The following is a 25,560-nucleotide window of genomic DNA, read 5'->3' as shown; positions in this document are numbered from 1 at the left end:
CATTGAGTTCTTGGTATAAGCAATGCTTTTAAGATTCTGCATCAGCAAAAAGCATGAGGGGGCGGGGGGGGGGGGGGAGAACACATAAAGGTTCAGAAAGAGTTAAAAACCTTCTCTCCACATGCTACTTACCTGCTTGAGATTCAAAACTGCTTTTTCCCCTAGAAAAAGTAATATTAGTTTCTGCCTTATATTGTATGAATGTATGCATGTTGAACAATTATTTTTGATATTCCACCCTCCATTGTAAAAAAATCCCTGACTGCTGAAAAATACAATGTTTCAGTATAAAATCAAATAATATAATCAAAAGGCAGTCAGGAGAAAACTCATTATAAGTACCCTTCAACTATCCTGCCTTACACATTCAAATGCAGATGGCAGCCAAGCCTTTTAAGTTGCATGGATCACGAGAAGCTATGGATGGTTCTGAAAGAAATGGATGTGCATCAGTACTTGATCAATCGGACATGTAGCCTGTATCATGGACAAGAAACTACTTTTAGAATGGAATATGGAGAGTCAAAATGGTTTCCTATCGACAATTGCAGCAGACAAGGCTGCATTTTATCTCCGTCTGCTTGATCTGTGCACAAAACATTATCATAAGGAAAGTTGGTTAAGGTTCAGAGGAAGAAGGAATGACAGTTGGTGGAAGATGCATATTCAAACTATGCAGATGATATCATATTACTGGCAGAAAGCAGCAATGAATTGAAACAACTATTGAAAGGGAAAGTGGAAAGTACAGAAGCAGGACTGCAGCTCAGTATTAAAAAATACCATGAGTACAGGGGAAAAAACAACTTTAATGTCAACAATGAGGAAACTGAAATTGCAAAAGATTTTACATAACTTGGCTCAATCATAAATTGAAAAAAGAGACTGCAGCCAAGAAATCTGAAGAATGAAGCTTGGAAGGGCAGCATTGAAGAAACTGGAAAAGATCATTAAGTGTAAGGCCATTTCAGTAGATATCATCTATTCTATTGTATACTTGATCACTGTATTTGGGCATAAAAACTGGACAGTGAAGGAAACTGACATGAACATTGATGCATTCAAAACACGATGTCAGAGGAGAGCTTTGTAAATGCCCTGGAATCACAGAAAAATGAATAGGTGAGTCCTAGATCAAATCAAGTCCAATCTTTCCTGGGAAGCAAAAATGACAGAACTGAAGCTGATGCATACTAGGCTTATCATAAGAAGGCAAGATTCATTACAGAAGACAATAATGCTAGGGAAAGTTGAAGAAGAAAGAAGAAGAAGAGGAAGACCAACTAGGAGATGTATTTGATTACATTAAAGAAACCACAGGCTTGCATTTATAAGCCGCCCCATTAAAAATGTTTTAATAAATAAATAAATAAAATAAGAATTGAGAAAGGCTGTGGAAGACGAGACTTTTTGGAGGTCATAGGGTCCCTATAAGTCAGGAATGACTTGACAGCACGAAACAACTATCTGCAGGTACTTTTTCCCTCCCTTTTTTGGCCTCACTAGAAGCTGAAATAAAACTGCTCCTTAAGACAATTAACATAGTATTCAAATCATACAAGTAGTTGGCCTGTTATTACAGTATTTCATCAATAATTGCGGCACTTGCAGATCACAAGCATTTATTTTAATTTCATAGAGAATGTGTTGAGTTTTGACCCTTCTTATTGCAAAAAGGGTCAATATTTGGTCATGCAGAACATTATTAAGATTACTAAAGCTCTCAAAGGGAAAAAAAAAGATTTAGGCATGTGCACTGAACTTCCGAACCTGAGTTACTTTGGGAATAAGGACTAAGCTTAAATTCAATTTTAAAATCACTACTTTCATACTTAAAAAACAGTGATTAATCCTGTATGTGTTTTTACATCAAATGAAGTAATAACTTTGGGAGGCTGCATACCACAGGCCAAAGATCTTCCTGTTCAAATGAACACCCTTCTCTTGCTGGTAAAGTTCTGAGAGAGGGAACAATCTTAGATCACTTTAAAATTTCAGGCATTCATTTACAAAATATCACTGTATCAGAGTACTGACTTTCAGTTTGGCAGATCCCTGTTCAGTAACAATATTTTTGGAGGTCAAGGGCAGTATAAGAAGAGCATGTAGGACCAGACCAAGGATGCCTCTAGCTGCACTCTGTTCACTCAAGTGGCCCATGGGAAGCCCACAAGCAGGACCTAAGTACAACAGTTCCCTCCCACTCATGTTTCCCAACAGCTGGGCATATTATATACTTCATATTTCAGTATATTTCTGATACTGAAAGTAGCATATAACTATCAAGACTAGTATAACCACTGATAGTCTTATTCTCCTTGAATTTGTCCCAACCCCTTTAAAGCCATCCAAATTGGTGACCATCAGTACATCTTGTAAAAGTGATTTTCATAGTATATATGCTGTGCGAAAAAAAAAACTTCCTCTTATCTCTCCAGAATCTCCCACCAAACTGCTTCATGGGCTGATTCTAGTATAACAAGGAAGAAAAATGTATCCCTATCCATTTCCACCCTTTGCATAAGCAATCTTTGGAACAATGCCAAGAGCACTTACTGGTATATCACGTTTTCTGGGTAAAACCTACCAGCAAATACTATTTGTACCTTACACTAGCACATCACATACTTTATATCAAATAGAATACTTCCTGAGGAGATATCAAAGTAATTATATCTCACAAAGCAATACAGTATGTGTAAATTTATACCACAAGACCTCTGCTACAAGACTGTCGGATATGCTTCCATACACTAAAACATTAATGGTTGGGTCAATTTAGAAAGTAGCTCTGACAGCTATTTTTTGGGAAACAAAAGGCTCCCTGACCACATCAGCTAATGTCTTGTTTAGAAAATCTGTTACATGTAACACTGAGGAAGAACACTTTGCTTAATGTTATCAGAACACTCTTCCAGTTAGAACACAAAAAGCATTGTACAGCTCCAAGAATTGTATATTTTGCTTTCACTGTACAGTTTTTGTCAGCATACTTCATAACAAGTCTCAAGTGTTTTACTGAACATTATACTGAATTTAAATTTGGTATAAGGTTGTCCATAAAGCATGTCACACTTTATCATGTCATGATTTTTTTACACCTTGTCACAATTTATTACTCCAGCATAAGTAAGAAAAAAGGTCATCGTGGAAGTTCCTGAAACTATTTAAGAGGTGGTATGGAGAAACTAGACTGAGAAATTTTTTTCCTCTGTCATAGAATGGTAGAATCCATAGTCAACCTGTGATTCTGAGTAGGTATCGGTTCCGCATAAACAAAATGAGGTATTTATTCACACAGCTCACAGTTAATGCCACGGAATTTGGAACCACAAATGTGGTGATTGCCACCAATTAGATGGAGTATGATGCCTAATAGATCCCTGTTACCTACAAGGCTTACCAGTGAAAAAGGAATAAATAAAATACATCCAGTTTCTGTTCAGGGAGGCCCAGAGTCACCACTCCTGCAGTATAGATGGGTTGGGAGTGTTTTTAAATGTTATAAACTGAAACTCAATAAAGAACTCTAACCCCAACTGGCCTAAAGGTTCATTTGTCATCTGCAGCAGACAACAAACCACCAAGTTTCAAAAAGAAAAGCCAAAAGCTCTTTATGAAAGGGGGCACCCTGCAATAGAGAACAGTCCACTCTTCCTTCATAAGACAGCAGCATCACCTATTAACAATTCAGTGGATTTGATGCAATTGAGAGGTAGAGCTGAGTGTCATCAGCATACTGATGACACTTCAGTGCAAACCTCCTAATGACCTCTCCTAGCAATTTCATGTAGATGTTGAAAAGCATGGGGGGCACGATAGAGCCCTGAGGGACTTCATGGCACAGAGATCATGGCGCAGGGTGAAAGTCCCCCAGCTCCTCTGTCTGAAGACGGTCAGCCAGGTAGGAATGGAACCACCACAGGGCAGTGTCCCTAACTCCCAATCCAGCCAACCTCTCCAGAAGGATACAATGGTTGATGGTAGTGAAAGCCACTGAGAGGTCCAGCAGTATCAAGAGTGACCAAGGCAGTCTCCATTCCAAAACCAGGCCTGAAGGCCAACTGAAATAATTGGTTTCCTCCAGGAGAGCCTAGAGCTGTAAAGCCACAACCCACCTCATCACCTTGCCCAAATAAGGGATGTTGGCAATTGGCTGAAAGTTGTTCACATTAGCTAAGTTTCTTTGGGAGTGGTGCAATACCCACAGTTCTCAGAGCAGGGGACCACTCCCTTTCTTAAGGAGGCTTGACATCCTTCTGGACCCAAACTGAGTCCACCCCCCCCCCCATCAACCAAGACAGGAAAGGACCAAGTGAGCAGGTCACGGACAAGACAGAGCTAATTGTCCTGTCCATATCCTTAGGGAATAACGGCTGACATTCATCCAACAGAAGAGAACAAGATGCTGCCCTGAACACTTCTGCGATGGAACTGTGGAGCCCAAGCTGCTACAGATCCAAGTCTCCAAGTCTCCAGAGCCAAGTCTCCAGATCCAAGTCTACAGATCCAAGTCTCCAGGGGTGAACAACTTAATGGGTCCCCCACCCTTGCAGAGGGGAAAAGGGACCAAAAGGTCAAACCTCAAGAGGTTGCTTTATGAATGACACTTATTATTTAAATTGGAAGTATGAAGCACAATGTATATGGTATTTGTGGAATCTCTATAAAGGTACATACTTTGCATTTAAGGATTTTAACTTTAAGAACAAAGGCATATCACATTTTATGTTTTTAATTTAAGAGGAAATACGCTTTTCGGATATTTTAATTATAACATTCTCGTGATTCTCACAACTTTGGCCCCCAGAAAGATTTCCACAGCAACTTCCTTTTAATTTGCATACCAGTCAGTCAGTCAGTTTTCTTAATTCTTTCAGCAATTCAGTTTGTCTAATATTATTCATTACAGCAAATGAATACCTTCTTTTTTAAAAAAATATTTTAATAGTTAATGTCATTTGACCTTTGTTTTGAATTTTTGCCTGTATTTTATTGATATTCTATTTTTAATATGCTGTACTTGGTTTTTATTGTGTTTTATCTTGTGATTGTGAGCTGCCCAGAGGTGCTGAGGCATGAGTAGCTTAAATCATGAGTAAATTTTGTGAGAATGTGCAAGATGCACAATATATGTGAATATGGTAGACTAGCTATAAACACAATTTATTGGAGCACTATGACTTTGTGGCTACTTTTAATTAGAAGCATATTTGATTCCTCTGAGACTCCTTACAGGTTACAAATCTTCTAGCTAAGACAGTGCTTTAGAAGACTATTATTTATCCATCTTAACAAGCCAATAAAACATCTTTAGAAAAGAAACAGTTAAAGTAATTACCAAGAACATCATTTTTAGATTATTATTTCCCCAGCAAAGAAAAAAATGAATCTTTAATCCTGAATGAAAACTCTTCAAGGTTTATGTTCTTTATAAACCTTTCACTGAGAATTCAAAATATAAGTTACTAATGCAATAAATGCCCTAACAAATATATCAGATTTTTCACTTAATGCTTTTTACAGGCTTAAACCAAACTGAGTGAAAGAAAAGCACCTTTTACAGTCTGACTCTTAAAGGAAGAATGCCTTTTTGTTATGCTTTTTAAAGAAGGCATGGTGAATTTATATCAACTTTACTGAATCTTGGACATGATAAAAGGGAAAAAGATACAATTGCTGCACACTTCCTTCACATATTTATTACCCCGATGCTTGAATATGAGCAAAAGAGGATGAAAGAAAGGGGAAATAAAAACTCCACAGGAATAGCTGGAATCATCTCCGTACATCAGGTAGTCAAGAACCCACGCTGGTGGCAGACCCAACGTGTGCACGTGGGAGCACACATGTACATGCACGAACCCCTGCTCTTCAGCAATGCTGACTGTTGATTTCCAAAAGAAACTAAAGTGGAACACTAGATTTCACATTTGTCACTGGTGAAAATACTGTATGTCTAGCAAAGTTATCCCATTAAATCATTATAAATGAAAGTTAAGCTGCGGTAGGAGCTCTCAGGGTTTGGACCTTTAACAGCACATCAGCTGTAAGCAAAGAAACATTAACACTCATAAATTTTATTCCCTGCCACCAGTCTTAAAATACCATGTTTTATTTCATTATAATTTAAATAAAAACTGGTCTGATTGTTCAGTAACTCCAAGAGTTTGTGCCCTTAAAGAGGAACATCTCTTTAGCCACTGCAACTAGTAAACATTCATCAATGTTAACCATCACACTTTGAGGGGGTTCCTTGTCCCTGTTACCTTAATCTGTTTTACCCCTTCTTGTTGTCACCTCATGCTAATGAAAAATGTCTACATATTCTGAACATTCTGAAAAGTAAAACAAAAAAACTCTGTTTATTAGTAATACACACTTTGTGCATAGCATTTTATTTGTTTTGTACTTTGTTCCAACCCAAAGTCTTAGAGCTGTTAACACCATACTCTTATACATATTAATATGTAGTGATAGGACAGGATATAAATGCCTGCAATAAATATATAAATAATAAATAGTTTGCTCTGTAGATGATAAGCGCAACGATCCTGATCTTGCAATGTAACATAGCAGTGAGGAGCAATTCAAGATAGTTGGGTTTGGCCAAACAATTATTTATTTAAAGCATTTCTATGTTGCCCCATTCGCCGAAGCCTCGGAGCGGCGCACAACATAAAATTAAAATATAATACATTCAAAATATAAAACAAATTAACAATATAAAATAATTTTTGTCCCATTTAAGATTTGAATGCTGCCCATTAGATTCATTAAAGGCCATTGCAGTGACTAGCAATACCAGAACAGTTTAAGCATGCTGATACTGAAACAAATTACACAAAAGGTTAGATAACCAGCAGTATCATTTGACAGCAGCTGCAGATGACAGTGTGCTAGCTAGCATTGTGGCAATTGAGGGGAAGAGGTTTCCTTACTGTTACTTTTGGCTTCTGGGCCAAACTCAGGACAAGTCTGACCCACCAAATGTAGGCAACAAAAAAAAACACTGCAGACCTGAAAAAAAGTAGCAGAACCAGGTCCAAGAGTATATCCAAAATCCAATCCTACTTATTCAAGTGTGGTGCAACTCCACTGAGAATAGATGACAGACTAGCTTGCCCAACCTGACAACTTCCAAATCTTGGCCAAAGCTGGTAAGAAGGGAGATCCAATACATCAAGAGGGTGCCAGATAGAGGAAGGCTACTATATACCATCTTCCATTTTGACAGTACCTCCCATAATCAACAGGAAGATGGAAGAATATTCCAGATATGTGAATAATTAAGAGATGCTCAATATTTCTTTTCTAACTCTGCCTTAACTAAACTAAGGATGGAATAAAAACTGCTTAATAGACCAAGAAAACTCCTACTGTCAGTTGAATCACTTTGAAGTAAGATGCTTCTAGGCTAGAAGATCCTTCATTACAAGAAATCCAGGCATACAGCTGGTGTATCATCCTGGTTTAGGCATAGAAAAATTTAGTTAAACAAACATCACAAAAATGATGATTTCACTAAATGTATAACCACATATTTCAAAAATGTCATAGAATCAATAACTAGAACTAATCATTTCAAAAAGAAAACTTTGTATTTGACACCAACTGCATTATCATGAACTATAGGAATATGACTGATGGTTATAATGTAAGATAGGTAAAATTGTTTAAAAAATTCAGGACATGGCTCTATTCGCTTGTTGCGTGCTTGCCAGAACCCTTCAACCTTCCAAGATTCCTATACCCTGCCAGGCTGCTTCTAGTAGGTCAAAATGAACAATGGGGATGGTTTTCATCTCTTTGTCCTCCTTTTAATGTTTTTGCAGAAGACAAGCCTCAAGTCCTTCTAATGTAGCTGCAATGGTTGGGAAGGGCCACAAGACTGTGCCCTCAGTTGCTTTACAGGCAGGCAACAACACTTTACAGATAGCCAACAACACTGCTGATTAGCAACCAGTAGTTGGGCTGGCAACTGACCAATAGAAAACCGTTCCATAGGCTTTACTCAAAGCCCAAATTTGAATGTAATGTGATCAAAGCAAACTGACATTACACAACTATCTGAAAAACTGTTCTCTATAAAGCATTAATGATGTTTCAGTTTTTTATTAGGTTCTTACTGTGGCAGCAAAAAAACATTTTAAAGCCCAATGCAATGAGAGGTATAACAGCTTTCACACAGAATTTGTGCCTTAGGATATGAAATTGACTCAATGCCTAGAAGAAAAAGGTCAGCTCCCTTTGGAATCACTTGCTTATATGCCCTCCAGCAATGACAGGTGGACCAATACTATGGGAAATTGCTTTATTCATAGTACACTGCTGAATTGGCAACAGTCTATTTGAATGCAGTGCAAAGAAGTACAACTGCACATTCTGTCAACAAGGTCTAACAAATGCCTTGATTACCCAAAATTGCTTGTATGACTTTTTAAAACAGCCCAGTGCCAGCAGGAATTATTTCTATGATCTTTATAGGATTGAATATTTTCAGTTATTCCATTCTTACTTCAATTACTCACCATCAGATTCAACGGTCTAATTTGCTTTTGTGGAGTCTCTATTTTCTATAGTACATACTTGAAAGACCATAGAAAGGCAATATGGAAACTTCAAACAGTTGTGACATACAATATTCCTTTCAAAATGATTTACCATTTCCCCTTATTGTATTAGGCAGTAATTACAGTATCATCAGAGCTCTGTTACTATAGGAACATCAACAGCAGTGGCAGCCATAAGTTAAATTTAAGCCATCGTGTTTCCTGAACATAGCAATGGAGTAATCTCGTTGGACTTGAATTTGGAGGGAAACTACAGAACACTGACTACAGCATATAGCTACTAAAACCAAGTGGTTACACTCAAATCTTTGTTGCTTCCCAAGTTATAGTTAATTCTGGGTTTAAATTCTGCTGTATTAAAAGAACCAAACAAAAAATGTGGAGTGGGACTGAAGAATTTGAAATTCATAACAACCATCCCTTATTTGCAGTAGTACTGCTCAAATTTTCAACCCTGAAAGCAAGAACAGTTTGGCCAATATTAAAAGCCAAGCTGCTCCCATAAAAATAATGTCATCAACATAAATCAAGAAAACTATCTAAACATAATGAAGAAATCACGAAAAAGCAGCAAGTATCAGGAATAGTTTTCAGCAATTTTCCTTTTAAGAAATTCCTTAAATATTTTTGTTTTCAGAGAAACTCAAATTATCTCAGATAAGTCACACAGACTGGAAACTGGCTGACAACCATAAATGAAGAGTAAAGATAAAGAGAATCAATTGATTCAGAGGGGAAATATCCAGCTGTGTGGTACAGGGATTAGTGTTATCCAGTTTTATTTAACATCTTTATTAATAACCTGGACAAAAAGGCTATACTGTGAACTTACTTCAGTGATAATACTAAAGTAGGACCAATTCCAAACTTTTCACTAAGAGTGTAACAAACATGCCTATAGAAAATAGGGAAGGAAGGAAATTGAATGAGATAAGTCTAGAAAAAAATCAAAACCATCCAAACAGCTATTTTAACAGAAAATAGCAAGAAATCAGCATGTAGTACATTCGGTCATGGAAAAAGAAATTCAGCAAGAAGCTTCATTTGCATGTTGTGAACACAGAAAAAATGTGCCCCAGATTATAATTACAGCTGGTTGGCTGGGTTTGTAATGGAACACCTGTAACATACATATTAGTTTACATATTGTTGATGGAATAATATGGAAGATACACCTATGTTTCTTGCCTTTATAAGACAAGGAGCTCTGTTATTTGCTGCTTAGGACATTTTACCTGTTTCAACTAACAGCTGGGACTAAGAACAAACAACTGGCTCCACCTTCCTCTGAAAGTCTTCAGGAAGACCCCATTTCATTGTTGCTTTTGATTCTTAAGTCCAGAGTGTGCTTCACTTTGTTTTTTACGGAAACTGCATTATTTATATCCCACCTTTTCCCCTGCTTTTTAAAGAACTCAAAGCAGCTTACATCTTCCTCCTGCTCTCAATCTTATTCTACACACGCACACCACCCCAAAGCGCAGAGGGTTTTCTGGGCAGTGTACAATAAAATAAAATAAGACCAACAGTACATTAATAAAACAAAAAATTTAAAAGTTGGTATAATAATTGTCTTCGCCCCCTCCAAAGGGCATGGTACTGAACAGGCACCAAACCGGTGATACCCACTGGCACCGCCCTGTGCACCACCTGCTGAAGGATGGCTGCTGGGGGAAGCCCAATGCTGTACCACACTGGCTCAGTATTGAATGCTTTGATACCGATGATGTTTTATTAAGTACTTCATTGTACGGAATTATTCTAAATTTTCTTATATATGGAATAGCAATAGGCAAATAAAGTAACAAAAATGGCAATTCAACTTGGTCACATATAAAAGGAATAGCTTCACTATTATCCAGATACTAATCACAAAACATGATTTTTACAAGTGTAGAACAAAAGTAAAATTAAAACTAGACTGAAGGAAATGACTGTCTATCCTGACTCACACTACTTAGCATTGTTTTAACTGCTGGATAAGAAAAAAGGAACAATATGGTATGATCTTATAGATCCTTGGATCCATAGGCCACACTTTTTCCTTTCTATTCTCTTCTATGTAGATGCTTGCCCAAACATCCCAACTACAACAACAACCTTCCTACATCTTCTGTAGCCTACAAACTATCAATATTCTCCCTTATTGCTGGCCACGTGACCACTTCAACATGTGGGTTTTTGCTGAGTGACCATCTCCTGTTTTAACATGCAGGGAACTTCAGAAAATTCCAGTGCAGTATTGAAATGTGCCTAGTTCAGCACTATGGCTAGGAATAACTGTTGAACATGAGAACTAGCTTCATTCCTAGTTTGCATTGTTTCCCATCATGTCCAAACCAAGAAAGTCTGATTTGATTTCAGCTAACAAACAAGGATGAAAGTTAGGATCAGATTGACATTAAGTCAAAATTGCCTCATGCACATGTAACAGGGAATTCTGACATAATAAAAACCAGTAATGAAATGCTGAATCTGGTATATAAGACAGGATGGAAGGGGAGGTTCATGGAGCCAGAAAAGATAATTCAAATCAAGCCTTTTCATGCTAGAAATATCAAAGATATTAAATTATGACACAATGGTCTCAGTATTGCCTAGCTTCCTATTCTGCAGCCTATTCAACAAAATGATTTATGATACAGCTATCTAGCAAGCAGCAGAGCAAAAAAATAAAATAATTCAAGTAATTTAGAATACTAATGAGTGAAGCTTATATAACCATACAATTCTCCATAGACTTCATTTTTATTTGGGTCACTTAACATATGGAAAATTGCCAACACCTGAGTGGAAAAGTGAAAGTGTGTTTTATCTTAGTCATGTTACTGTGCCATAAAATAATGGTTGTTTCAAGTTCTTTGTAGATTTTGGAAGAACTGTTTTATTCTATATGCAGCACTTAATTATTATACAAAGTGGATTATGGATGTATTTCCTCACTGAAATAAAAATAATATTATTACATGGTGACAAATAAGACTATTCACTGTTTGCCATTTTTAGAACGCAGCTACAGAACTAACTCAAGTGCTCCCCCAAGTGTCCAAATTGTTCCTTTAATTCTGCCACAGTTGAATAAAACCAGAGGAAGTGCATCTAAAAAAGCTCTCATGGTACCAAATATCAGAATTTACTTTGAAAATACAGCAGTCTCTATTTATTCCCTGCTTATCAGATCATGATTCAGTCCTTAACATTCAAGACCTGTTAATACTTGGAATGGATTGAAGCAACTTGAAAGGAAAACAGAACTAAAACCTTGATAGCAACTTTCTAAATTCTGAAATTATTCATGTCTATTGACATACAAAACCCATACAAAATAAGAAAAGAGAAGCCAAAGATTAAAGATACAGTCACCCCATCCTCCAGATTCTGCACATGCAAAAACTTAACTGGAACTATTCTGATGATAACTCAATATATCTATCTTGTTCTGCTATTCCACCTCATTCCCAGACAAATGTACAAAGAAAGCAACGTATGTTACATGGTAGAATACCCATGCCCATTAATATCAGAGGATCTTTTAAATGCCTTAAGAAGCCATGACAGCCACCATCCCAATATTAGAGGAATCCATGACACATGGTCTATCTATATGCTATTCCAATTTCATGCCAGTTCACTAGTAAGGGCATGTTAAGATGCGGTGCACAGAAGAGCAAGGTAAGGCACATCATCAGTGTGTACGGCACTTCTATCCTGAGTACTTGCCAGTGTCAGCCATTCAGCATGGATATATGTCCTCCATTCTTGTATTTCCTCAGAGTTCTCCCCAATATTGTCAAATAATATGGTGAAGTACAATGTCCCATATATAGTGAGAACAAAGGAAGCTGCCTCTTACAGAATCACACAGTAAGTTCATTCGGCCTAGTTATCATTCACACTAACTAGCAGCAGCTATCCAGGGTGGAGCAGATACATTCCCAGTTCTACTTGGAGATTTCAGGGATCAAACCTGTATGTATTCCTAATAAGAAACAGTAATTAGTAAGACATCATAAACAAGGAGAGAGTATTTTATTTAAAAGACTTACTTATTCCAGGCTTGCCTAAGGTTTTTAGCACTGTACTGTGTAAACCGATCTGTAATAAAACAAAAATGAATAAAATAAATATTCTCAATTTTCTATGATTATTTACAGGAAGCACATTTAAAATATTCCTATAAATAAATTATTCCTATAACCTGCCTCAGCAATTTTTAAAAATTATTTTTTAACTCCACTAGTCAAGGTAAGTTTCCAAGCCAGTCAACTAAAGCATTTAAAGATCAACAAAAGCTGAATCCAAGTAACAATAAAAACTGTATAAACAGGAGCAACACACTTTCCATAAAATATTCAGATGTATAAAATTATCTTCCCCAATGTCTAAAAGCTAATAGTGTAGTGTTATCTGAGTGTCTCTGAGGACAATATTCCGCACTGGGAAAATAATCACTGAAAAATACCTATTATCATTTCCTAAGGTTCTACCTCATTTTTTTATGACAACTAGTGGATATATAGCCATTCTCAACAGCCCATGATGATAATACCTTGCTAGGTTCAGACAACACAAGATAACATGGGTACCAGCAACCCTAAAGCAAGCCATGGATTTTCAGGGTGGCTTATTCATGAAAAGTAAGCCAGCCTGCAGAAACTGTGCTGGGTTCATACAAAACAACACATCATGGATGCTGATCCACAGTGAGTTGTCGTATTGTGTAAAACAGGTCATTGAAAGGCATACTGCTTCAGGTAATATATTACTCATGACTAGTAAAGTAAGGTTGCTTACTTGTAACTGACATTCTTCAAGTGGGAGAAGATGGGTGCCCTAGCCAGTGCTAAATTTCTCTGACAGCTCTCCCTATGCTCACATTTCCATCTTAAACCATTGGAGAACTCCCCTATATTTCCCTTTGTTTATGATGCTTATGTTCCTGAGTGTTTGTTTTTATTGACATGACAATATGGCATGTAGAATAATTATACAACAGTACACTTACAAAAGCCTTTTAGACACCATATCCTATCCCCATGATCTAGTGTCAGTTTTTCTATGCACAGTCTTGACCAGAAGTCTAATCTTTTGGCAATGTATATTCTGGGACTATTAACTATTAGCTCTTAGAATCAGTAGTTCAAAGAAGGTTCCTGTTTACCATTGACCATTGTTTTCACTTAATGTGCAAATGAGTACAAATATGGCCAACAAGCAAAATCTCTGAAATTAGATTTTACTCCCAAGCATGTTATATCAAGTATATTTGGGAAGTTTCTTAAATCCTTTTCTAAATCTTGCTTCCTACCTTTTCCAATTTGCCATCTGGAACTCTGCAATGTTCCCCTTTATTTTGGACCATCCACAAATATCTATCTCTGTTAGGTATCTGAGTGGGCCATGCTAGTTAGTCGTGTGGTAATGAAAGGATGAGGTCAGATTCTAATGGAAACCCCACCAAAGTATACTTCAGCATCTACAATCACTGTTGTTTTATTTCAATAATATTCCACTTTCTACTGTGAAAAGTCCCAAAACAGTTTACAACAAACTATAAAATAACACATTACTATAAAGATACAGTACATAGACAAAGTGAACGAAGTTTTAATTATAATCAACAGCAATGATTGCCAGTACCTAGCATATAGCAGAGGTGAGGTAATTTCTTGGAGCAGGTGTCCCCAAACAAAACTCCTGCTGTAGTGCTGCTAATAGATGGGACTCTGCAGGAGCTGACACAAGCAAAACGTCCACCATGAATCACCTAGCAAGCCTATAAAGAGGAAATCTATATGGAGTGGCTGAGACCAGCAAAGATGCCACATGTTGTCTGTTCCTGTTGTGTTGACCTGTTATAGAAAGTACCTACATTTTATTGTTTTGCTCCTCTGAGTTGACTGACCCATGCCAGTTCATTACTTACCTAAGTACCTGGAGGCTAGATGCTTCATAAGGCAAAACAGGACCAGGACAAGTTGGTCTTGTCTTTGGTCTTTATAGATCAAAGATATGGGAGTGTGTAAGGTAATCTGTAAGCAGGCAAAATTTGTGACATTATCTGTGGCAGTTTAGGTCTCAGCTTCTTATATTCTGGCTTTGTGGCACTTGAATCAACATGAGAGAGCCTCAAGACTGGTCTTAAACTATTAGGCACTTTTATAGTTGAATTTGTATTGAAAAGAAAATGTGTACTTACAGTGTGGGCTATCCCACCCTCTCCCTAGTGCATTTTTTACTGCTTCCTTAGAAGGTTACTGATAGGATAAATGGAATTATAAGTACTTATAACTCTGATACCTGGAGCTTTGCAAATGAAACAGGGACACAATTTAACAGACAGGTTAATATAACTGTAATCATCCAATTGGTCTGCTGGCACTCAACTGGGAGAATAAATCTTACTTTAAATGACTTTTTGTCTGTGCTGTTTATCATACATTCTGCAATCTTGGGTGTTTTTTTACAGGAAGTAGATACTGGGTAACAAGGACTGTAATTGTCCCACAATTGCTGTAATTCCACTTTTCATAAATGCTTTTCCAAAAGTCCTTACATTCCTGTTCACTTGAAACTCAGCACTGAGAATATGTAATGTGAGGCGATGAGTGCAACTAAGCAATTTCTTTATTGAATTCTTATCACAATACTTTTATCACTTGCAGATATTCTTAAAGTGCCCTCAAGAGGTTGTTGTTTCTGTATGTAATATAAATTTGAATGTTATAGCAGAAGAAACTTTTTTGCAACTGATTACTAAATTGTTCTACTGCCCAAATATTATTTTAAACTAGTTCTGAATCAAATGGGTTGGCAACAGTGAGAGTAACATACATCTGATTAACTTATTCAGATTCAAAATTCAAAAATGCCTCGTGCTTTGCTATAAACCACTTAAAGCAATTCCATGGCTACCATATGCACAAACCTCATAGGTGGAAATTAATTCTTTCTTAGGAAAAAAATGGAGTGTATTGCTCCTAAATGTCAAATTCCAGCACTTGTAGCACAATCTCTAGCTGCTTAATTATTGCCCCAAATCTTCCAAAAAGATCAGTTTATTGACTCATAACTCCTCCCCGCCCTTTCTCAGATGCCCACAAATTAATTAAATGTCCAAGCAAATAAAAATAAATTCAAAAGCAAATACTGACTTCCTATAAAATAATACGGTGCTTGACAGATTAATTAATCTATATCTCAGTGGTAACATATGTATCAAAGAATGGATCCAAGAGGAACAGGTTTTTGAATAGCAGTGTTCAGAGCACTCACATAATTCTCAGATTTTGTTATATGAAGTAAAGGATATTTCAACTTTCAAATAATAGTCAGCTTCTTAAATGGAAATACCAAAAATTGATTTTTTGCATACAAAGCATTGTCTTTCCTGCAGAACTATGGCCTGTCCATGATAATTCCAGAACAGAGTTTGGCAATTTTAGACTTAACTGAACTTAATGGTTACATGACTCTCTGCTCACTTCTAAGGACAGCAACTTGGCCTACAGAGCTCAGTAGAAGCTAGCTGAATATAAGAGTATAGAGGATCACCGAATCTTTGTTGCACATAGCAACTATATTAGAAAATCTCTATATTTTTAAGTCCCACTGCTAAATCTGGAATAATTTTAATATATTCAGCTCTACCCATTAAGGTACTTGATACAACATCAGGGAAAACTGGATGGGGTGGGGAGAATGCTGCCATGGTCGATAGGAATTCTCTATTCCTCCAGGCTTCCTCTCTTCGGGATACCTAGTGTAGGGCATTTTGATCTTGTACTGGTCAATGGAACAGACTGGGAATTCTGTTTGGTGTATCATCCGCCCTGTGACCCAACAGTCCTTACCTGAGATGACGGAGGTTATCTCAGCTGCAATGTTGAGGTCCCCTAGACTGTTGGTTCTAAGGAACATTAACATCCATGCTGAGGGTACCTTAACTGGGGCAGCTTGGGATTTCATGGACTCCATGAAACCCATGAGGCTGTCCCAACATGTCATTGGCCCAACACATGTAGCAGGGCACACTTTTTTCAGCTGGATGTGGAGACAGTAAACTGAGGGTGAGAGACTTCAAACTGGCCCCTTTGTTAGGGTCAGATACCTTGTGCTGAGATTTAGACTAATGGTACCTTTTTCCCTCTGTGGGGTGGAAGACCCATTAAGATGGTCTGTCCAATAAGCTGATGGATCCAAATGATTTCCAAAGGGCTCTTGTGGGACTTTCAGACTGATACGGCTGGTGGTCCTGTCAAACCTCTGAAACAGAGATGATCCAGGTGGTTGATGTAATTGCTCCTAAGTGCTCTTTCTGTAGTACAGCTTGTATACCTCCATGGCATACCCTAGAGCTGAGAGTTATGAGGAAATTAGGAGATGGCTAGAGTGCAAATGAAAAAGAATTCCTAGTGGATACAAACAAGCCCTGGTATGCGTCTGTAGTCGAATATATTTGGAGACAGTGAGAGAGGCAAAGCAGCAATCTCTGTCTGCCTGCATTCAATCTTCCAGCCAACAGAGTTCTCTAGGGTTGTCTGACATCTACTACATGCTGGCCCCAAGGGCCTCTTGGAAGCATCTGAAGCCTGCTATAATACATTTGTCTTGCATCCACCAGGACTTAGAATCCAATGTTGCAGCAATGGAATCAGGTGTGATATCAAGTGCACAGCCTGATCAAGGGTGTTTTTTATTTAATGAGTTCCAAATAGTACAGCTCAAGGATGTTGACAAGGTATTCAGAAAGGTTTGTGCAACCAAAGTTTGTACAAAACATGGCAGCCAGATTAATAATAAGGAGCAGACAGTCAGACCACATAACACCAACTCTGGACAGCTTGCATTGGCTGCCTATATGATTTGAAGTCCAACTCAAGGTGCTGGTTTTTGAGCTCTTCCGCCCTATACAGCTTGGAACCACAATCTGATGAAGTGCCTTTCTTGATTGCTATCTGGTTAGTACAATCAAGCTATGAAGACTGCCTCTAACTGCCACCTTTATGGTAGGCTTGATTGGTGGCAACATGGAGAAAGGTTTTTTCAATGGTCCTCCAGTTATGGAATAACTCCCCGCTGAGAACTACCCAGGACCAACTTTAATATCCTCTACTGTAGGACATTAAAGTAATTTACTGGAGTTTTGTTAGCTACTTAAACAAGTTGTCTGAGTAATTCATATAGACTAGTATAATGTCTTTATAGGCATTTCAATTTGGTTTTAATTTTGTATGATAACCTTTTAATGACATTTTTACTGCTGTTGGCATTGTATGTTTATGTGTTGTTGCAAACTGCCCAGAGAGCTCGAGTTACTGGGTGCTATAGAGAATGAATGAATGAATGAATGAATGAATGAATGAATGAATGAGGACCAGATATATTCTGAGTCCCATTCAAACCAGGCTACTCCAGGAAACTTTTAAGATTGAACATTAAAATGCCTAACATAGACATATACATATTGATATGAGAGAAAGTCTTTTAAACATACTGGAAATTTCATAATATTGTGAAGCAAGCATTTCATAGCAGGTTGGTTGTGAGACTGACCTGCAAAAAAGAAAGTTGAATCTTGTCTGTGCTATGGATTCAGTAGGTGGCTTTGAGCCACTCTCACTTAGCGTCAGTTACACAATCTTCATTATGTAAGATACCAACTTCCTTCACAGGGTTTTTAGGGACTAAAATAGGTGATACACATGAAGAGTTTTAAACACTGTAAACTACCATATCAGTGTTGCTGTTGTTGCTATTTATTATTTCTTGCACAGTACTATTTCGTGCTCATTTGCTCTACCTTCCCCAAGTTCAATTTAAGTTCAAGAGGCATCCCTACAGTGACTTTAATAACAGACTGGTGACCTGGATTCAGTGATGCACCATTTTCTTGCCACTGAATCTCCAAGTATCCGGTCCTCCAGGAGAAATAACAGGGGAAACTCCCAGGGAGTCCTAAGCCCAGCTATCTTTTTTTTTCCATAAAATGGGAAAGTGTAATAGAGAGGGCATGTTTTTTACACAGATTCCCAGGTTAATTCTTGAGCGAATGGAAGGCCTCAGGTTAAGTCAGTCTCCTATATTCAACTTAAGCACTCCAACTTTTCTCAGAGAGAAATCAAACTGCTTAGCTCAAAGGGAAAGGATCACCTTCACCCTCTTTTTTGCAATGCCAGTCCAGTGAAGAAATAATAATTTAAAAAATCATTTATGTGCCAGCAATACCTTTCCAGGCATCTCCCTCTCCCTCTCCCTCTCCCTCTCCCTCTCCCTCTCCCTCACACACACACACACACACACACACACACACAGAGAGAGAGAGAGAGAGAGAGAGAGAGAGAGAGAGAGAGCGAGCTCTTGCATACCCAATATAGAAAGGAAAATAATAAACTATGAACCCTCCATCCCACATCACTGTTTGAGCTTTATGCATGTGCCACCCCACAATGTTACTCTATTCATGCTCCCCTTTTCACTGGGAATGTGGGGGAGAATTTAATGTCTCACATACTAGTTTAATAGCTGTTTACTCACAACAGATTTAATTCTATTTGGAAAGCCCATTTTGTCTCAAACTGCCTCTACAAGGACAGACAGGAATGATCTTTGTCATTTGCAAAAAGCACCACCAGCAACAATGCCTCATTTTTACTCCTGCAAAAGCCAAGAGAAAAAAAACGAGCAGGCTTTCTTCTCTCTTTTCTCATTGTAACTAGCAGCAGCTAAGCTGGTGCCTTCTAGAACATGCCCAGCTCAGGAAAGAAAAAAAATTAACATGGCCTCATCATTCTAATATGGAACTCACAATGTTTCTTAATTTAGTATGATGTAAGCCACCCAAAGAGTCTATGGCTAGTAGGGTGGCATATAAATCAAATAAATAAATAAATAACCAACCAACCAACCAACCAACCAACCAACCAACCAATAAATACACTATCACTGCAACTTTATGCTTCATGTTTTGCTCTTGGGGCTGGAGCACTTTACTGTCACTTCCCTTTCCATTTTCCTTTCCAGTACTGCCTCTAAGAAGCTTCCCAAACTGATGCCAGCTTGCTTCGAAGGTTGCAAGAACAAGCTGAACATAATGCAAGATTTTGGTGTGCTTTTCCCTCTCTCCCATAAGTATCCCAAATATTTTTTAAAAATATATTTTGATAATACTGTATAGCAGTTTAAGACATGACGTAGCAGTGTTGCACTGACTGCAAAAGAGTTCCTTTCATACCAGTCCAATCTAGACTTTGGACTGGTCTTGTCACAACCTCTGCACAAGCAGGTTTGTTATGCAATTGTCTCAGGAGAAAATGTTGCCTCAGCATCATGATATACTGAATCACACATGGGGGAAAGAAAGCAGTTTGTTAAATTAGGATGCTAATAAGTGATTAAGATGAAATGAATTTTAAACCCTACTTAGTAATCTAAAATGCTTTAGATAGTTAATTAACTTGCCAGTAATTTTAGCACAGTTGCCATTTATTATTTTTTCTTCTGTCTACAATTGATTGTTTTTTGCTGCAAAAGTAACTAAGCTTCAGAATCAAAGCCTTTTTTTTTACCAGATGCTAACTTTATCTTCATTAGTGCTTTCTGCATACTTTTTTCCTATTCTAATTAGCGTTGGAAAGGAAAATATGTCACATCATCTGCACTGAGAGAGATACCACACAGAAACACACATTTATAATGCAGGGGATATACCATTTAGCATTTCCTTATATTATGCACTTCCCAAATATAAGTAGGGTATATGTGAGCCAGTGCAATGCCATAGATGCACTGTGACTTGAGAGATCCACGTTCTACTCCTCAACCATGAAGCTCACTTGGGACTTTGATCTGTCCCTGGTTTTCAGCCTAATTTAACCCACAGAATTGTTGTGAGAAAAAATGAAGAGGCAAAGCATCATTTCTGCCCCTTGGGCTTCTTGGAGAAACATATAACTTTCTACTCTCTTTAATATCTAAATTGTTGAACACAGCTGTCACCATGCCGGAAAATGTCATTACGGGTATCTTAGCTGTTTAAGCACTTTGAGAGCTGATCCAAGATTAGCTGATCCAAGATTCTACCAAAATTCAGTTCCACTAATGTTCATCTTAAAGTGAAGGAATTCAAAATCACTCTTTTTGATGCTATCACATGGTTTCCTTGCTTCTCCGATTGTAACTGCTTGCATCTCCCTTGTGCTAGCTTGTGGTTCCGTCTTCTTTTTCATTTGAGCAAGACTTCCATTATTTGAAGCGTTTTCCTCTGTAACAGCTTCCTGAACTCTATGTGTTAATTATGCTGATGTTTTCTAGACTTTGTGCTATCTTTCCTCTCATGGTAACTTTTCTTCAATGTTTAGTTAAACTACAGAATTTGCTGCCACAGGAAGTGGTGATGGCTTTAAAAGGGGACTGGACTGATTCTTAAGGGAGGAGGCCATCAGTGGCTATTAGCTTTGCTGGCTATGTGCTACCTTCTTTGCCAGAGGTGACATGCCGGCATATACCAGTTGCTGAAGAGCTTGGGCAGGAAGTGGTCTTGTACCCATGCAGCTGTGGGCAGCTGGTTTGCTGCCATGTGCATAGAGTGCTGGACTAGATGGACCTTTGGTCTGATTCAGCATGGGTTTTCTTATGTTCTTATTAATTGTATATAATCAGTTTCAAATTTTGTTTTAAATTTTGTACTGTACTGTTTTAATGTTTTAACATTGTGTATTATTGTTGTATTTTTAATGTGCTGTTGTGAACCACCCAGAGAGCTTTGGCTATTGGGTGGTAAAGAAATTAATTAAACAAACTTGCAATGCGCATCCTATCTGTGCCTCTATTCTAGTGTTCTTGAGTAATCTCCAAGCACTGTGAGAGAATTAACATTTCCCTCTTCAGCATCTTCTTTACCAGTTCCCTCAATTTTAAAAAGTTCCTTCTTTTGAAGACAAATGCGACGATGTTCAACCTCTTTGACAGTCTTCCACCTAGCTGTATGCTAATCTGATACCACTGTGGTCAATGTTTCCCGTGTTCAACAGCATTTACTTCCTGTACTATGTCCTGGGCAAACTCATCGGGAACTAAATCCATCATTGCTTCCCCTCTGGTTGGTTCCATGACTAACTGTTCTAGGGCACTGTCATTTAGGACGTTGAGAAATTTAACTTCTTTGTCAGAACTCGAACATTCTTTTATCCAGTAAATTTGGGGGTAGTCGAAGTCCCCCATTGTTACAGTACTCCCTTTGTTGGAGGGCTCCCTGATTTCATTTCCCATCTCAAGATCACCCTGAATATTCTGGTCTGGAAGACGATAGCATACTTCTATGGCTAAGTTAGTTTTGGAGCCAGGAGTATTTACCTATATTGCTTCTGTGAAGGAGTCTTCACAGTTTTGGTTATCAAATCTCATGGCCGCTATGCCCTCTTTAAAATAGAGGGCCAAACATCCAGTATGCCCTTCCCTGTCTTTCCTATATAGTTTATAATCAGAGATGACCATATTCCATTGGTTATCTCCATTCCACTGTTTCTATAATGGCCACTATATCTAGTTTTTCCTTTATCACCAGGAACTTCAGCTGTCCCATTTTGGCACTAAGGCTTCTAGTATTTGCTTAGAAACATCTAAGCACAGTGTCCTCCACTAGCCACATGGAACTTTTGTTCTGGCATTTAGTGTTCCCCAACAGGTTATCATGATTTACCATAATCTTGTTGCCTATTTCCTCCCCTCCTACACTTGGATAATCTGAAACTACCTCCCCTATATCCACTAGGGATGAGTTGGCCCAAACCAGATACTTCCCCCCTGCTGTCGGCTTTCTCCCAGGGTTCAGTTTAAAAGGTGTTCTGCCATCTTTTTTATGTTATGCACAAGTAGTCTGGTTTTATTTTGGTTCAAGAGGAGCCTATCCCTCCTGTAAGGCCTGACTGGAACAATATTTGGCTCCAAGATATTCCTCAGAGCCTAATAAATGTGAAACTCTTCTTTCTACATCACCATCTCATCCGCACATTGGGACTCCTCAGCTGTGCCTGTCTAGCTGGCCCTGTCTATGGAACCAGTGGCAGTTCAGAGAAAGCCACCCTGGACGTCCTAGATTGCAATCTTCCACTTAGCAACCTAAATTTGGCTTCCCCTGAAAAGCTACCTGTTCCATGCACATGGCCAACTAAACAAGCACAGTTGAAGAGTATCAGTACATAGATGAGACAATAATGCAGATTATTGTAGAGCAGTTCAGATTTGTTAGGCACTGGGGAGCAGATAAAAATTAAAGGAGTATAATACAGATGGAAACTTTTTTACAAAAAAGGCAGCTGATTTGTTAAAAGGAGATTGACTTGAAGAGGTTACTGTAAGAGATGTTTCAGTGAGCTTTAAAGAGGTAGTGATGTTAATTCATAAAGGACTGTTTTCAATGCAGTAAACCATTCCTGAGCCAGATGGTCACTTTTTCTTTTTGGTTGGGAAATACAATCACGAAATAATTGCACTGTTTAATGTATACAAACCTAGCAATGATTCACCAGACAAGTTTAGTCAAACTGGTTGATCCTGTTTATGATTATTTGCTTATCAGGAGAAGGTTCAATGAAAACTTAAGATTGCTTGATAGGAATAATCAAGCTCCAAAAATGCAGGTGAAAGTGAGATTCACAATTCACATCTATATGGCCAAACTAGGTTTGGTTGGTTCTTAGAGAATCCTAAACCACAAAGGGTGGGTGGTTGTTGCTGTCAAATAAATATACATTATTTGTGAATGTATATTTACATTATACATGTAAATATACATTCTCAAATTATTATAATTATTATACATTATTTGAGAAAGCTATGCTATTATTCTATTTAAAGAATAAATAAGGCCTACTAATTATTCCTTGGTTATATTTCAAGATTTTTTAGTCAATTGGTTGATATCACTTATGATTATTTAACTGTGATCAAAGACTTAAATAAGGTTTTAAACCCTTTGCTGGAGTATGACTGCTCCTGCTCCCAAGAAGCAGAGTAGTGAGATTCACATGTCAGGCCTATATGGCAGAACTTGGCTAGATGGTGGCTGGAGAATTTTGCATCTTTACAAGGAAGATCACACCTTCATTCTATTCCTCCTTCTTAATTCACTATTTTCATTGTTTCTTTATTTTTATGTTACAAAATTAATGTTTGTTAAGCCTGATAGACTGGTATTTTCATACCATGCCTCAGTCTGCTCGGAGCACCTAAGGCACCAGGTGTCTGGGAGTCTAATGTTTCCTCTCACTATTGAGGGTTTTAAAAACCAGATTTTCTTCTCAGTCACCTTTTTTTAATTAATGAAGGTACTGTAGATTCTTGGTCAATGAGTGGGAAGACAGTAAAGCTTTTAGATGGGGCTGTATTATTGCCTATGCCTCATGTATGGGAAAATAACAACAATGTAACAAATATCTCTAAATAAGAAGCTGAAATCTCTTATAACCCAGTCTGACATTTGTCCAACTGTGCAACTTTATCAGGAGATGCAGAATGTTAAAGATGAACTGAGTAATATTCTTTCACAGCAGGCAGAATTTGCCTTAACTTGCTTCTGACGGACATATTGGGAAAATGGTGAATGTCCTGGAAAGATTCTGTCACGTATTCTTAAACAACACTAATACTGAAATGTTTTTTCAGTTATTAAAGATGAGAGTGACTTGATATAAACCTCTCCTAAGTTTTATTCTGATTTGTATAGTACAGATAGAGCAGGACATAGGCACTTTTCTTTCCACGTTAGTCTTCCATGTTTAGATTCACTGCAATGGCAGTGTATATCAGCTCCTTTATGTACTGAGAAAATTATGAAAGCAATTATGAATACGAATACAGGGAAAACAGCTGGTCTGCATGGTTTTCTGACTGAAAGGTATGAAACATTTTCCAAACTCTTATTTCCAAAGCTTCATTGTCTTTATATTCATATTTTTAAATTGAGCTTACTTTCATCATTGTTATCTACTACACTGATTCCTAAACTTGATTACTATTATTGCACTAATAAGTGACATTTTTTGTTAATTTCACACTGATATTAAAATATTAACTGCACTTCTGGCCAACAGATTATTGCAACACCAGTTCAGGCAGATCCAGTGGGAGTTATAAATAGGGGATTAACAATCTTAGATTAAGCTGTTGATCTCATAGCTTTAAATACAGATAGAACAGGCCAGGTTGCTATTGTTTCATTGCCTACTGAAAAGGCCTGTAACAACATTCACAGGAAATTTACTTTCATTACGTTGAGTAATTTTGGCTTTCCTGTAGAAAAATGGGTCACAATTCTATATTCAAGCTCAAGAGTTAATAGTTAAAATCAATGGTCTCTTCTCAGACTTCTTTTCATTTGGGAGAGGTACCAGAAAGGGATCTCTACTTTCTCTATAAATATTTTATTAATGATAGGAAGCCTATGATATTAGATAGAATAATAGTATCCATGGTCTCATGCATGATCATTTAGAATTAAAAATTATTCTCTATGCTAATGATCCTTTATTATTTATTTCAAGATCCCACCCCAGCCATTTTTTCCAGCTTTAATCTGGCTATTCAATTAATTGGTCAAAATCTGAACTGATGACTATTGGAGATAATATATCTTACAGTATATCAGCTGACTGGCAATTCTGATGGTGCCCAGACCTTATTACTCATTTGGGAATATTTATTCCCAATAAGACATAACCTCAAATCATGAAGCTAAATCTAACAGAACTGAGATACAGATAAATGAACATTTTTAAAGGTTTTGAATTTGCAAAGCAAGGTAAATACAGTCAAAATGACCATTATTGGTCATAACGTTTAACATAGGCTTCCTGTACTTATATCTGGCAAATACTTTCAGAAATTCATTCTTCTGATTTTTATTTTTTTATAGAAGGGTGTTTCTCCGCACCACAATCACCCTTTTCAAATATCCTTGAAAACCATGTTGCTTTCAGTTAAAGAAAAT

The 25,560-nt window shown here is 37.6% G+C and overlaps 1 protein-coding gene across 2 annotated transcripts in view; it reads right to left on the bottom strand.

The window, feature by feature from the left end:
- CDK14 (cyclin dependent kinase 14) overlaps positions 1–25,560 on the bottom strand; it is a 248,669-nt gene that overhangs the window by 60,286 nt on the left and 162,823 nt on the right. For both annotated transcript variants that reach the window (XR_006414193.1, XM_044424804.1), the window contains exon 12: positions 12,620–12,668. Coding sequence is in view for 1 of the 2 variants with exons in the window: in XM_044424804.1 (XP_044280739.1) it covers positions 12,620–12,668 (49 nt within the window). In the remaining variant the exon portion in view is untranslated. The remainder of the gene's footprint in view (positions 1–12,619; positions 12,669–25,560) is intronic.

This window comes from Varanus komodoensis, unplaced genomic scaffold, assembly GCF_004798865.1.
Source record: "Varanus komodoensis strain SLA01 unplaced genomic scaffold, ASM479886v1 scaffold15, whole genome shotgun sequence".
NCBI classification, from domain to species: domain Eukaryota; kingdom Metazoa; phylum Chordata; class Lepidosauria; order Squamata; family Varanidae; genus Varanus; species Varanus komodoensis.
Note: the sequence above shows the minus strand (reverse complement) of the source record. Positions and strands in the feature narration are given on the sequence as shown.